Source organism: Aplidium turbinatum, chromosome 17 (assembly GCF_918807975.1).
Source record: "Aplidium turbinatum chromosome 17, kaAplTurb1.1, whole genome shotgun sequence".
Taxonomy (NCBI): Eukaryota; Metazoa; Chordata; class Ascidiacea; order Aplousobranchia; family Polyclinidae; genus Aplidium; species Aplidium turbinatum.
The window spans coordinates 11,063,146-11,078,144 of NC_137488.1; the positions used below are offsets into that span (position 1 = coordinate 11,063,146).

Below are 14,999 nucleotides of genomic sequence, written 5' to 3' on the forward strand. Positions count from 1 at the left end.
TGTGTCAGTTTCCAAATATTTGTTTTCTTATCCCAATAGCTTATGCACGATGTCTGTTTTATAAGAGAAGGTTAAGTAAATATGTATTCAAGCTCGCTTTAAAATTCTTCCCTAGCTTGTTGCATATTGTTACATCCACAAGCAGAGCTTGCTGCAAGCTTTAGCCTTCCTTGTACCACTGTGACGTGTTTTATTTTTTCTCTTAGATCACTTGACCACTACGAATGACCGATACAACAGCCAGCCCTCTAATGGCCTGGACAACGTCAGCAACACAGACTCGGGGGTGGACGATATTGGGCCCAACAACCGACACCACCCCCATGGTGAGAGTAAATCGAATATTGAAACTTTGTCGGTTGTGTCGGCTGTATCGTCGGAGGAAGGTTCCGATGTCGGCGTGTCGCTTTCTTACGACCCGAAGAACATTTCAGAACAGACAACCGGGAATATCTATCGCGACGCTTTGAAGAAAACCAAATCTCCTTTCCAACAATCGGAGCCGAACAACCCTGCGAGCAGCATTGTCCTGACTAAGGTCAGTTTCACGGCTTCAAAGTCCGAACCGGCGAAGTCGTCCAATCTGTCATCGCACAACTACGTGAACCACACCCCTTCTCGGGTAGACGTCACGAACCACACCTCCGCACCCTCCAATAGCAGCGTGCCGGCAGCAACTCCCGCGCCGACTCCTGAACCAACGAAAACTGACGCCGGCGTCAAACCACTGTTGGAGTGGGATGTCGATGACGTGTGCAAATGGCTCAATGATCTTGGGCTTGGAAGTTATGCTCATGTTTTCGCCGAGAATGAAATCATCGGTGCCCACTTGCCGGAGTTGGGCAAAGACGACCTACAGGAATTGGGCGTTACCAGAGTCGGCCATCGCTTAACAATAGAACGTTCCCTAAAGAAGCTAGCCAGTCAGTAGTCTACAATGAAGATTTAACTCGTTCTTTGTTGCGCACCGTTATTATTCGTTGTCTCAACGTCTGCGGAGAGAGCTTCTTGCCGAAACTGAGTGTGCCTTACAGAAGCAGTCTGATTTCTACACGATTGCATCAGGGTTAGAGTTGGCAATAGCGTGTGGTCCAACAGCGCAGATTACCTGAAAGCTACATCTGGAAGCTATGCTTTCTTTCAAATCCCATCTTGGCAATGTCAAACTTAATATTTGTGTTATATCCACGCCGTCCACAATGCCCCAAGTGAAAACGTCTCGTGTTTCACTCTAGTCAGGAAATCACTTTTACATTGATTTGCCATCTGTAGATGCTAAATCAAGGCAAAATATTGATTTGCTGTTTCGGACACGCCATGCTTTATTTTTTACCAGTTTGAACAAATTTATCATTCTAGTTTTTGAGATAAATACCAAACCACGTTAACAATGGCCGAGTCTACAACATTGCTTTTTCGTTCAATTGCATCACAGCTGAGAACTTATGTTATCAGCAACTGTTTTTTCGTCTGATCTTGAAAATCAGTCAGTCCTTGCTAATCGGATATTGCTGTATTAAGTGCATTTCTACTTGCTCCAAGCTTTAGCGCTGTTGTGTTTCATTTTTTTACGATGCTCTTCCATTTTCTTATTGATCAGCCATCACGTGATGAAAGTGATTGCCAAATATCATTGGACATTTTTCCATTATCACTTGCAGTTATTATTGCCTTTTTCTTGACATATCAGTGTATGCGTTTTTAAAAGTGATCTATAAAAAACGATATTTTCTCTATGACGTAATGTGGTACTTTCCCCCTTTAAACTACCACGAGTGTCCTTCTGTTCGATGAAATGATCACTCCACGATTGATAAATCACATCCCCGCAGCCGATGTATATTTTCCCACAGATTTGTGTGACTTCAGCATGGCTGCATTTTGCGTTTAAATCATTTCAGTTAGTAAAATTGTTATTTATCAATTTTCTAGCCAGCAAATGTCCTTTTTTACATTGATTCAACGTCTGCAGACTTTGAATCAATGTAAAAAAGGACTGATTTGCTGTCTGGGTTAAGGTCTGCAAAAATTTAAGTCGATGCAAAAAGACCAGTTTCGCTAGCTGGGCCTTTTCTCTTTGGAATTTTTGAATTGTGTGGTTTATCGATGCAGTGTTTTTTAAATTACAAATTTAATGTTACGCGACGTTGGTTGACGGTAATGACAAAGTTACTCTTCACTGATGTGACTGTGATCGTCGGAAAAATCACCCAGTCAAACAAGTTATCTTTTTCCTTGGTTTCAACGATGTTCTCGGGACGTTAAAAAGGGAATTCAACTTTTTCTGTTTTCACAAAGTATCTTGTCAAACACTGATTGTAATATTGTTGCTACGACCAAATACACAACAACCCAGGCAGCAAAATCCGTCATTTTACATTGATTCACGTTGAATCAATGTAAAATGACGGATTTTGTTGTTTGGGAATATTTCAACAAGCAGATGGCGTCATTCGCTGTCCAGAAAGATGCGTCTTTTCACTGCACGATCCAACGTCTTCATTGCGTTGGATTGACGTAAAAATGCCGCAATTTTTTGGATTAGCTGCTGGTTTGTGAGCTGTGTATAAAGAAAATACAAACGAAATTTCACTGGTGTACACAATTGAGGCGACGTATTCCAGAGGCTTGGAAAGAGGAAGAATTTTGCACTTAGAGGTTTGGTTTGTTTGAAGTTCATGATGTCACAGTTAGTAGGCTACGATCACCTTTTACACGTCAACCTGAAGGAGTCAAAAGGTTCAGAACAAGATGCGGAGTACGTGGTTAGTTCTTTCGCCCTGGAGTGACAACGCAAAAGCAGAAAGCTGTTTTGCAATTACATTTCAGCTACTGTCAAGTTAGAAAATGGGATTTACGTGCTCACGTAGTACTTGCTTGCCAAACTGAATTTGCTAACTTGTGACTGCCAAGTTATGGCTTGCTCAGTTGTTACTTAGTTTCATCATTTATCAACTTCAGCCACTTGCTGAAATATTGCTGATGGTGATCTTACTCCAATTTTGCGGCTGACTAGTAATCAATAAGTTTCGCATTTCGAAACCGCTGCCCACGAGGGACGGTTAAAACCTGCACAAGGTTAATTTCCTTGTGCAAGATGACAGAAGTGCAAGGTTCGACCTGAATAAAGCATGACAACTCGGTATTATTACTGCACATGAGTGCACAAATGCTGTTATCAGTATCGGTACTATGTTAGTTTGTCGATCAATTTAATTTATTTTTCTTTGTGGGTTTACAATAGCAGGCTAAATGGTGAAGTTAAAAAATAAAGTACGGGAACAAAACCAACAAAAGAAAAAGGTGGCGAAACCCTAAAAGTAAGACGTGCATGCGATGGAGAATTAAAGGTTACGTATACGAAAGTTAGAAGGAAAAATGAACGGCAGACGAAATAGGGGCAGACCACCAAGAGTTTGGACTAACGATATTGAAGACTGGTCAAAACTTAATTACAAAACTGCAGTAGAAAAATCTAACAGAGAAACTTGGCGCCTCGTTGCCTCCAACCCTCGACGAGAGGAAGGAACTTAATAATGATGAGACGAAAGTAAATTCATTGTGATGCAATTTTGAATTAATTTCAATAAAGTTACGAACAGTGCTTAAATAAAACTGACAGACAGCCTAAACAAAAGATCGAACATGTGAGCAGATGAAAGTTTCACCTATGATTGCATAAATCGTTTAATAATCAAGACAGAACACAAAAAAGTCACGTTGAATATGGATAACATTTCAAAATAAGTTTAGCAGTTCTAAGTAAAACTGCTCCACAATGCACGAGAGAGCCGATGCAACATCATCAAAATCTAACCATAAAGGTAGCGTTGCTGCGGCTGTCCTGTAATACAATTCCAGCTCTCAAAATTCGTCTTTTTTTAAAGATTCAATATCCACAAACGTTGAATCGATGTAAACAGAATGGGTTTGGTTAGCTTGGAAAATCATCATTGCGTGCGTAGGCCTACTGAAAAACAAACAATACAACAAATATAATATTTTATTTAGCACTGAAGCGATAGTCCGAAGCTTTGCTGAGTTTCCATTGTCTGAGACTTCTAAGTCTTCAACTATTTGTCCGCGCTTCAACCAAATACATCTTGTCGTCGCTCGTTGTCAAGCATTGTCATTCTTTCTCGGTTGTCATCGCCGTTCGCTTGGCTCTTTTTAGATGAACAGAGCAGCATGGCCACTCTCTGCTTTCGAAAATGCAACAGGACAGATACAAGACCACAATTGACAGCCAGTGATAGAAGCAGTATGGCCTGGTACAAGTAGTCACTTATCGTGTTTGGCAGCAAACGGTTTACGAAATACATGACAAAGATAGGGATCCAAGCTATCGCCTCTGCAACAGCAAAAGCAAGGACAGAACAGTCAATTGAATGATTAGTTGAAACTTGATTTTCAGGAGATTTCAACGACTTGGAAACGTGAACAAATCCGACTGTCGAAACTGCTAGCACGTAGACGCAAATGCAACAATCCAAAATCATAAATATAAAAGAAAACCTTTCTGCAGCACTGTCGTGGTAAACACTGGACGGCGTAGATAGCAGCAGTGGCAAGCAAGCGGTTGTGTACGAATAGTACCCGATCACACCGTACAATCGAAAGCCAAGCGAATCCGAGTAAGTTTCCATGAGAGCTTCCATCTGTGTCCACGAAAACCTATTTTCTAATGGTGAAGAGTTTCGGCTCATAGCCACCGCTCTTTCTGACAACTGCATTGCTTGGTCGCGGCTGATGGCATCAGTCGGGAGAATATTCGACGCTGTTGTAAAGTTAGCCAGAGCGTATGTGTCATACTGGCTAACCGCCCACGCAGCTGACACACACATCGGAAGCCAAATCAACAGAAAAAATACAAAGGAAGCAGCTAACCAAGCTAGAACAAAACATCTCTTTTTCACTGATTTCTTCTTATTATTGCTTGGAAGAAATTCAGCTGAGCTTTCTTCAGAATTCTTCCCCGGGTTTATGAAGACCGAGAAGGTTTCAAACGTTCCGTAAACAAATAATGCAAACCAGCTGGTGTTTACACTGACAAAGGCGAGAGCACCAAGCACATTACAAGACTCGTCGACTCGCCACAAGCCGCCCATCCAACAGTTAACCTGGCTACTTGCATCATGCAATAAGACACCAGCCAAGTAGATACAAAATAAGCCCTTTGCCAATCCAACTGTTGGGAATAACACGCTTTCGCGGATGTACAGCACGAAAGCCTTAAACGATGGTTTTTGCTGTCTTTGCAGAGCAAGAATCGAGTTAATTATGCCGAAAAACATTCCCAGTAAGTTTCCTATTGTTCCGGTTGCCGCAAAGATCAATAGAGCATACTGTAAATAAAACAAAGTACAAATAAATCATATTACTTTTGTGTTGTATCAAATTCCCGCTGACGAAAACTTTTAACGCACATAATTGACGTCATTGCGCGGGAAGCCTTGTATCACTGTACGTCTTTTTGCCTTATGTGTCTTAATATTGTGAAATGCAATACTTCAAATTCAAATAGTTTCCTGCAGTTTAATTTGTGTATTTACAACTTATGTAAAATACTAATTGATTTAACATGCTACGCTTTCAAATGATATTTTCGTGTTTGGAAACCATTGATAAGAAGAAAAGAATTTTTCGGATATTTAATGGCAAAATACTCAGTTTAATTACAGCATAGCTCTTTCATACCTGCAGAATTGAATTTACAGCAGTGCTGTTTCCCATGTTCAAGCCTCTGCCGCCGACAAAGCTTTGACCCGCTGACAGGGTCGAAAGTTGCGTGCAATCCTGTGACGTATTGCCATCACAAGATTGAGAACGAGCCATAGAATGTAGACAGTCTTCCTTCCGACCATTCACGCAAATCATGGGATTTTCATCGGCTCTGTTGTCACAGTGAACTATCCCATCGCACAGCTGGTTGATATCGAATGTATCCGTTGATAAAGAGCCCGTACTTGTAACCACGCTTCCTGTGTACATCAAGAATATGATTTGGCTGAGAAGCTGTCGTCATTACCGTGTTGCGTGCAGACGACAAATCGCTGATTTTTGTAAATTTAACAACCCATTGTAATAGGTGTTTAAGTTGATTTATTAATACAATTCTACTTTCAATCATTTTTTGCTGCGGTATGAGGAATGGGTTCAGGCCACTACAATGCGCCTCTATAAAGGTGTGCTGACACTGTCTGGTTTGTAAAGTGCAGAGCAAGGCAAGTTTGTGATGGACATTACCTTATGTGACAAGCGACATTGCACGAGCGACAACAAAATACAAAAATACCATTTCTTGTGTTCAAATCTTGACAAGGAACACGAGTTGAACAAAACATCTCATCCGTTCCATCGCTGCAGTCCCGTATTCCATCACAGGGAATAATATTGTCGCTCAACGAGTCTTCAGTCTAAATCAAGTGATGGTATTAATTAGTTGGTAGTCTCAACCAGCCTTCACATAGCTTAATGAAAGAGTATTGTCTGCTATTCATTGTACATCCATGGCAGTGTTGTTAAACCGTCTGTCGATATTTGGAAAGCAAATTGACCCCACACACCATTCCAATCAAGAACCGACAAATATAGCCTATGTTATGTATTTAGTTTTTAATGTAAACCCCAGGGGTATGTTGTCCGGATTGATAATCCCTGACTTCATTGAAAGCTTAAACTAGTCGTTGTCATGACGAAGGATTGGTAGTATGCTCAGTCATGTCACGCATAAAGGTGACACCTTAATAGGTACTGCAACGTTGCTGAAAGCATAGAAACTGTTTCGCACAATGATTGAAGTTTTATTTTCGACATGCACATGTTTGAAAAATGCATTTTAGTTCACTTTTAAAAAGGTTCGAAAGAACAATGGTATTGCTGACAAAAAAGAATCGAGATTTCTTAACCTGGTGATGACGTCATCACTCTTGTCATGTGCTCCCTATACATGCAGGATCTAATTCAGTGAAACAAAATATTATTCTTTTATCTGGCATCTACAGTACAGGATACAGCAACCTGTCAGCCTGATTTCACGGCGCTAGCAGTTCTATAAACAATGCAGTGCTTTTGTAAAAGAAAAAAAAAAATCAAAACGGTCAATTAATGCTGACCTGGCTTCCACAAACGAATCCATGATCTTGAATAAGATGATCACAAAAATGTCTCGCAACGTTAGAAACGGTTCGATTTAGTCGGACGCTCCGACATTCAGGGATACACTCGTCCTCACCGAAAAAGCATTCGGGACGATCGTCACACTTGTGAGCTTGTACAACGTCGAATGTCCCGTCTATGCTCAAGCATTCCAACAAATCGACTTTCTGCAAAGCATTAATGAAGTTTAGACATGTTGAAGCAGTATTTTGATGTAAAAAAACATGTAAAAAACTGTTAATTTGCTGTCTGGGGTTTGCTATTTCGAACACTTTTTTTCGAAAAAATCTGTAGCAAAGTACAAAAGTTTTAGTCGTTGGTCATGTAATTGATCATGGTATCACAGACCTGACACTGTCTTTTATCCGTCATGCGTCAGTAGAAAATGGTCAAGTGCATTCTTCAAAACGTTGCAGCAGTGCATCAGTTCACGAGAAAATACACAAAATCGCAAATTTCATCAAAAAAAAAATTGAGAAGTGAGTGACTAATTTACATATAACACGTTTCAAGTGCATACGCTTTCCTGTCATCACATTTTTTTTAAATTAGAGTGTTTGATGCACCAACAGCGGATCTACTACGCGGCCGCCAACCCTTTGACTAGTGAGTTGAGCATCAGTTTGCTCGAAGTTCATTGGCGGATCAATAAATTGTGGATTCTAATCAGCAGATTACGGAAATACGGATGGCAGGCTACACAAGGAAAAAACATCAGTCCGCTGATTGGGCTTCTTTGCCGATTTGCTTAATAGATGAATGGTGCACTGCCGGAGCATTGTACTCTTAGGTTCGCAACGCAACGATAATTACAAAAATCTTTTCCAAGCAAGTGTTCGTGACGTCACAGTACAACCGCATTCATAGCAGCCTGGTTGTTCTGTTTACTAATAAGTTACTACTTAACGCATAATACAGTCCTTCAGAAAGTTCAATTTTTATGGTAATGCTTTAATACGTAAGATCGTAACATCCCTGGATCGTGATTAACTATAATTCGTTACAACTATACAATATCTGCAAACTGGGAGTAAGATAAGTTCAACAAGATTTATTGTTTATGTTTGTGTCATGCTTTCTATACAACCATGGCAGCGCTTACACATTTGTGCCCTACAAATTTTTACTGGTCGTTGAATTATTCATCATATTTGGTGCAAGTAAGCTCACAATGATGTAACGTTGAGAAACGTTTATAATATTCCAAAAATAATTCACCTAGGTCCTAGGTTTATCACGTCATCAGCATTAAGTTACACTTCAACCATTTACGTACATTACTTTTTATAGTTGTTGCAACGCATACGTACGTAAACAATACAAATCGTTGCAAATAGAAGTTACCTACCTCGTCTTTATGAGTGATGCATACGCTTTCTTGGAGCACAGACCACCTTCCCAGGTGGCTGGTGGAACAGATACCATCAAGATCCACACATGTACAAGAGTCAAAACCAGAACTTTCTTTTTGCTTGATGGTGTTTTCCCCGTAGCTGTCGGGACACACACGAACTTGGAGCGTTTCACAGTCAGAGCAACTGTCACTGGACTGTCTGCTATCTTTATACAATTTTGGCCAACAAACGCTGTTGCAAAGTTGCCTCATAGCCTCCGAAGCTGTTTCCACACACAAACACTCGTCAGATAGATCAGGACAGTCTATAACTCCATCGCATACCTAAACAATTAAACGTCACAACTTTTTCTATGGTTTTGCTGACATTTATAAACAGCACCAAGTTGTTTTTGAGTTAATTCGAGACATAACATGATGTAAAGAGATACTGTATTATAAAATTAACACTAAGCAATAGGTTGTTAAAATAACACATGACGTCATTTTCTTGCAGTTTATAATCCCCAAATAACATCTGTCGCAAGGTTCTGACACCTCTACCCCCAAAGACGTCATATCATAATCGAACAACCCCTAAGTCTGTGGTTTACGTTATTGCTCGCTGACAGCAAAGGCTAATAACTTAGCCTAATACGAGCCATTACCTGGTGTTGGAAAATGGATATGTTGTAGTTTACGTTCAAACACTGAAACGCATCCTTTCTTGCACTTTCTCCTTTGGAAAACGTTGATAAGCTGGTCACATGTGTTTCATCGCAAGTGTCAGACTTATCTTCACAGTCAATGACATCATCACAGACCATGTCGTCCGGTAGAATGCAAGTTCTATACTGGTCTTTGACTGCACATTTGAATCCGCTTCCGAGTTGTTTCTCATCTAATCCAGTGGCGCAGTCTTGCCGACCGTCGCAAAATTTCATTCTTGGAATACAGAAAGGATTGCTCAGCGTATAAGTGACGTTTGAAGCAGCTTTTGTACTGGAAATTCCTGGAAATATAGCCATGAAAGTTATGGATTTTTACTGCTTTTGCCCCTATGGAAGGCTAAGCATTAGTAACCATACAAATAGTAACTGATCTCCAATCTCTAATTTAGAGACAGCACCACTTTCTACAATATTTACCAGTGACATTCAACTATTGTTGAAGTATATTTTATTTCACGTTATGAATTTAGTGTACTATAAATGTGTGCGTTTAGTTTAGACCATGGTGACCTCTGGTTTAGACATTGCTTCAACGTAACTGGTAAGAAATGCCAGTGGGTTGGCTGAATTAGACAGAATATGGAAACAAGTGCTACTACGTCATTACCAAGCGAATCAATCAATATTCATCCATCATGTACGATTTGAAGGTTGTAAACATTTGACCCCGATTTGGCCACATTCCAGTCACACTTAGTAACTATTTTATAAGGATGATGAGCTATTACTATTACAATAGTTCTTTTCAAGTAGTTATGTCGTATATTATATTGCACTGTATTCTTTGAAATTACGTTAAAACGCTTACAATAATTTATAAAAATTAAAACAAATAGGCTATGAACAGTACACACTGGCTTACCAGTTGGGAAGATATTTATAAAACTGAAAAACTGTTGCATATGGCGAACACATTTTAATTGCTCTCTTACCGTCTTTGTAACAATAAAAGAATTGTTCTATGGAAGCCGAACAGCCAGTTTCGTCAGAACAATCGTAACAGTCCCGAACACCGTCGCATTTCTTGTCGATTGTGAAAGAAATCTCGTTATTGTCGCAATAGAACAAGAGAGAAGCGTTGATGCTGTTTTTTGCTTTCTCATTGTCTTCTTCTATGGCTTTTTCTGCAGCACAATTGAAGTGCAATGAAAATAAGCGCTTTAAAATTCCAACGGAGACATTTTTTGATATAACAATTAATTGACCTACAATGAATTAACCAAAGAAAGAAAACTTTCTGAAAACTTGTAAGCTCGAAAATGAAGTAGAAATTAAGTTTTTGGTCTTGCAGACAATTCCGCAAGCCTTTCTGCTTTTACTGCGTTGATGTAATGGTTTCTTTTCTCCTCACGTGCAAACCTACTCATAAATTTGTAGCCTACTTCCTTTTCCATAACGCAAACGGTCACGTCATGTTGATCAATAACTTCGTCATACCGTCAAAATAATCATCCGTTCCATCAGGTTCGAGGTAATTGTCTTCATCATCAGTTGCATGATCAGTGTAGTCTCCACTCGCGCCAACATCGATACTATAGACTTCAGGGTAAGTCACGTTGGCGTCATAATTGTAACCGTAATTGATATCGCTCTGGTTTGAAACATCGCTGGCATCTAAAGGTTAAAAAAACTTATGATAATTAAGAGGCTGCAATGTTTTGGTATAGGCAAAGATACTGTGGCAAAGGCACCACAACCTCCCCAGCCAGCAAAAGTTTCACTTTTTGACTTGGGTTAACATTCGTTAAGATGTATAAACAAAATACTTTTATTGACTGGGCAGAGTCCTAAACTGCACAGTCAGTAGCCATGTGTGAAAACACAAACTAAAAACTATACGCGTGAACTTGGCAACAACAAATCTAAAGCAACAGAAACTTTTTTAAGACTAAACCGGACAGTGGACCGGTAATCTTGACCCTAACTGTAATGTGCCCGTATGTCTGCAGTTGAAGTTGCAATGTAATCATGTTATTACGGTGCGCTTGCCGCTTGCTCATCAAGTTTTACCATCTTAGTTAAGTTGGATTTTTTTTGTACAGCTAGAGAACATGTTCAAATAGTCGGAATAACACAATAAATAGTTTTATTGATATAAAAAGAGCACTTGATGTTAAGCAGTGCAAAGTCAAGTAGACGAAAGTAAATTCGTAGCGTTCTTTTGTACCCATCTTCAATTTTCTTAAGCGAGTAGTAGTTCTGCATCCCCACAAAGTACTAAATGATCAATTAGCGTCAAACACAAAGAGTTTGTGAAAGAAGACGCTAAAACGGTTCTCAAATCTCAATCAAACATGTAATTCAACAACATGCAAAGCATCCCAACAGGACAACACGCAACTTAAAATAACACTATTTTTTATAACTTTACTTACATGATATGTTCTTGTTCTCTGCAATTATAAACCACATCAACAGTAGTTTCCACATCATCTTTTTACTTTGTTTGTTGGACAAACACCACGGAATCGAGCAAACAACTTATGCTGCGCACATCTAAATCTTGTGCGTGTATCATTAACAGTGCTTCTATCTGCGCTTTGAAGTGTTTCACGCTTTAGTACACTCAAGTCTCGCAAACTTTTTTCCTAGGAAACTGATAATAACCAGGGCCGTCTCTCGTTTTTTTGACAACCAGGTCTTTTGATATCGAAGGTTTTTGCAATGTTTTTAAACAATTAAGTAACGTTGTAGAACTTCGAAAAAACCATTAGGCCTGCCCTCATGATTGGCAAACATTATCTTTTCTGCAATGTCAAGCAGCCTTTCTAAATAAAACGATCAGATGTCATTCGTTTTGTATGTTATTTTAATGAAAAACTCACCGATTCCTTTTTATTGAGTGTGTTTGCTGTCCAGCCACAACATCACTGCGCTGATGAAACTAGCTCAGTGGCCGAGTGGTCATCGCCTTTGGCTCAGTGCTGTTAGATCTGAAATCGATTTCAGCATCTAGGTCAGGTAATATCGCAGAGTTTAAAATACGACACTGATTTGTCTTCTTTCTTGAATAAAGCAGTGAAGATAAGTCGGGTAATAACGTGGTGACATCATAAATCGATAAAAGAGAGCTCTGTGCTAGAAGGCAAGAGCAGTTGCAGAGCGACAATAAAGAAAAACCATAATAATATTATTACTACTGGTATTTACTTTTTTACTGTACTATAAAAATTTCAATTCGTCGTGCCGTTATCGGTTACTCGATTGAATAGAAAAGTTTTACATTTTTTTTACAAGTGAAAGGTTTGCAGCTACGGTAGGCCACTAGGCCTACTTAAAAAGGACCCTAGGTTTGATGGGAGAAGCGCCAATGTGAGCATCGCAATCGCAAAACACAAACACGCAATGTAACAGAACAACAAAACTAAGTGTATGAGGTAACAGCCAGAATGCGATTGGGCATTTTTTTAAATTCAATTTCAATGCTTTTAATTCCCTAGCGAGGCGCGAGACTGCGCTATAGGCCTACTGGCCTTCTATGGTGTTGTACAGATTAAATCAATTCCAGCATTCTGAAGCAAGAGCGCGTGACCACCAAGAAAGCTCACGGGTGCTACAATAAAACTTCACTTCGGCTGTTTAAAAATAATAGAGAAAAAAAGAACTTTTGAAATCAATAAACTTTTGTAGCAAGGGCGATTAAATTTCAATACAACCAATAAGAGTTAAGCCAATAAATAGTAGCCTACAAGCAAAAATATTTTTAGGCAGTAGCCCAGGAGTGGGCAAACTTTTTATCTCGAGGGCCGCATTCAGAATCTGAATTTGTTCGAGGGCCGCAGTATGGTATAATTAAGATTATTAACCAAAACATCAAATCTAAAATAGTCAAAACACAAGCTTTTATTTATTTTTAAAGTGACAAAAGAAACGGAGATTTTATATAGAGTAGGCTACATGTATTACATAAATGATATAAAAAATGTTGGTCTCAATTATTTATTTGAATACAACCTACATCAAGATAACACTTTGCCAGACGCACTTTGAGCGAATTAAACAGAATACATTACATGTGTGAGCAAATTAATATAATCAGAAAAATTGTCGCAATCGCCGATTTTCTCTCTACCTACACCAAGAGTCTTGGTCTTGATCGAAGACTAAAATGAAAAAGAAAGTCTCATGATGTGACAGGCCGAAATCAGAAATTTCAATTGTGACGTAACCGACTGTTTAGCAATGGCTGCTTTGACACTAATAATAGCCATGCATTGATGCAAGATCACAATGTGGCTGGGGAAACAAACTACTACAATGCGACAAAAAGACTATAATTTATCTTTACCAAGATGAAATATATGAAGAAAAAGTTTAATTAAGTCATTGTAGTAATTAAAATTTTCAAGCAATTTTAGGATTATTTTTATTATATATTTGCTTCAGGTTTTCGCTGGCCGCACAGAAAGTTGTTATGGGCCGCATGCGGTGCGCGGGCCGTAGTTTGCCCACCTCTGCAGTAGCCTACTGCAAAATAATCACAACTTTAAAAAAGTTATATTGTTCTGTCATAACAGAAGTGGCTGAGTGACTTTCAAAAAATCTAAAGCTTTTTTGTTGCTATTTGATTATATTTGTAATATATAATAGGCTACTTATTAATATTACAATTATAATATTAAAATACTTATTACAAGACATTACAATATTTTAATAAGACTATTTGAATAAGATTTTATTTGAAGAAGACTATATTGAAGAAGCCACACTTGTGTGGCAAAAACTCTATATATAAATAATCTATTTTTCTGATTTAGTGTGATAGCCTACTGTTTAGGCTACTTTGTTTTTTGTTGCACTTGCAAATGCAAAGGTTAGCATTTAGCAATGTTGTCACTTGTCAGCATTTGCATATCTTGTCCAGCCGATATTCTATCATATTGTTTCTAGCACTAGTTGCAACGTTCATCTGATGAAATTGAAAGTAAAAGCAACAACAAACAAGATGGTTTATTGTTTCACTGACGTTTCGCGCACCATAACAAGTGACATGCTATCACATTTCTCTGAAATAAAATGAAGAACAAAGAAGTTGTCTCATTAATAACTCAGCACCTAAAATCATTGGAAGAAAAAAATAAGAAATATTTTTCCAGCTTGTCCAGCTGGACTCTCATATTGTTTTGAATCTTAAAGAAGAAGAAGAATTAATTGACATTCGTAACGATGGAAATTTTAAGCTTATGCACAAGCAGATGCCTCTCGACGAGTTCTGGATAAAAATTCAAAATGAATATCCTTGCATTGTAAAGAAAGCTATTGTGCTTTTGCTGCAGTTTTCCACGTCATACCTATGTGAGAGTGGATTTTCCGTATTATCGAACATAAAAACTAAACAACGAGAACGACTGCTTATAGTCGGGGAAGAAATGCGAGTGGCTTTATCGAATGTGCCCCCAGATATTAACGGACGTCGTGCAAAAAGTCAAGGCGAAATTTCACATTGACTTTTGAATAAGTACATTTATTTACACGCGCTATACTATACAACTCATTCTGTGTTATTTCATACAGTTATTTTTAATGCAGAAACCCCATAAAATTTATCCAGTTTTGCCAGGGTGCCGCAAGCTATTTATCTCTTTGATAGGGTGCCGTAAGGTCAAAAAGGTTGAGAACCACTGCAATAGGCTATCCATGGCAGAATGCGTTGCTCCTCAGCGCTTTACATAGCAGTGTCAATGCAGCCGCATGGAGGAGCAACTGAGTACCTGCAATTATTGCTAAATCGCAAATTGTGAACTCTAGTCTCCAAATACTGTATTTTGTTTTGAAAA

The 14,999-nt window shown here is 38.8% G+C and overlaps 2 protein-coding genes across 4 annotated transcripts in view; one reads left to right on the forward strand and one right to left on the reverse strand.

Moving 5' to 3' along the window:
- LOC145786767 (SH3 and multiple ankyrin repeat domains protein 3-like) overlaps positions 1 to 2,317 on the forward strand; it is a 49,950-nt gene extending 47,633 nt beyond the window's left edge. For all 3 annotated transcript variants that reach the window (XM_082598502.1, XM_082598503.1, XM_082598504.1), the window contains one exon: positions 207 to 2,317. In XM_082598502.1, the coding sequence (XP_082454628.1) occupies positions 207 to 931 (725 nt within the window). In that variant the 3' untranslated portion in view covers positions 932 to 2,317. The remainder of the gene's footprint in view (positions 1 to 206) is intronic.
- A 278-nt stretch (positions 2,318 to 2,595) lies between these two features.
- LOC145786769 (uncharacterized) lies at positions 2,596 to 11,734 on the reverse strand. Its single transcript, XM_082598505.1, has 9 exons — positions 11,598 to 11,734; positions 10,660 to 10,836; positions 10,155 to 10,346; positions 9,160 to 9,503; positions 8,507 to 8,836; positions 7,116 to 7,325; positions 6,296 to 6,416; positions 5,698 to 5,981; positions 2,596 to 5,345 (listed from the first exon to the last, which is right to left on the reverse strand). The coding sequence occupies exons 1-9, from the start codon at positions 11,653 to 11,655 to the stop codon at positions 4,089 to 4,091; spliced, it is 2,973 nt and encodes a 990-aa protein (XP_082454631.1). The 5' UTR covers positions 11,656 to 11,734; the 3' UTR covers positions 2,596 to 4,088.
- Between the last annotated feature and the right edge of the window lie 3,265 nt (positions 11,735 to 14,999).

What these genes read in the sequence shown, in the direction of transcription:
- LOC145786769 (XM_082598505.1), bottom strand. Translation starts at nt 11,655, where the DNA reads ATGATGTGGAAACTACTGTTGATGTGGTTTATAATTGCAGAGAACAAG. An exon ending in AACGGATGATTATTTTGACG is followed by an intron (nt 10,347 to 10,659) that starts GTATGACGAAGT and finishes ATTGTGCTGCAG; the next exon opens with AAAAAGCCATAGAAGAAGAC. An exon ending in TATCCATTTTCCAACACCAG is followed by an intron (nt 8,837 to 9,159) that starts GTAATGGCTCGT and finishes TTAATTGTTTAG; the next exon opens with GTATGCGATGGAGTTATAGA.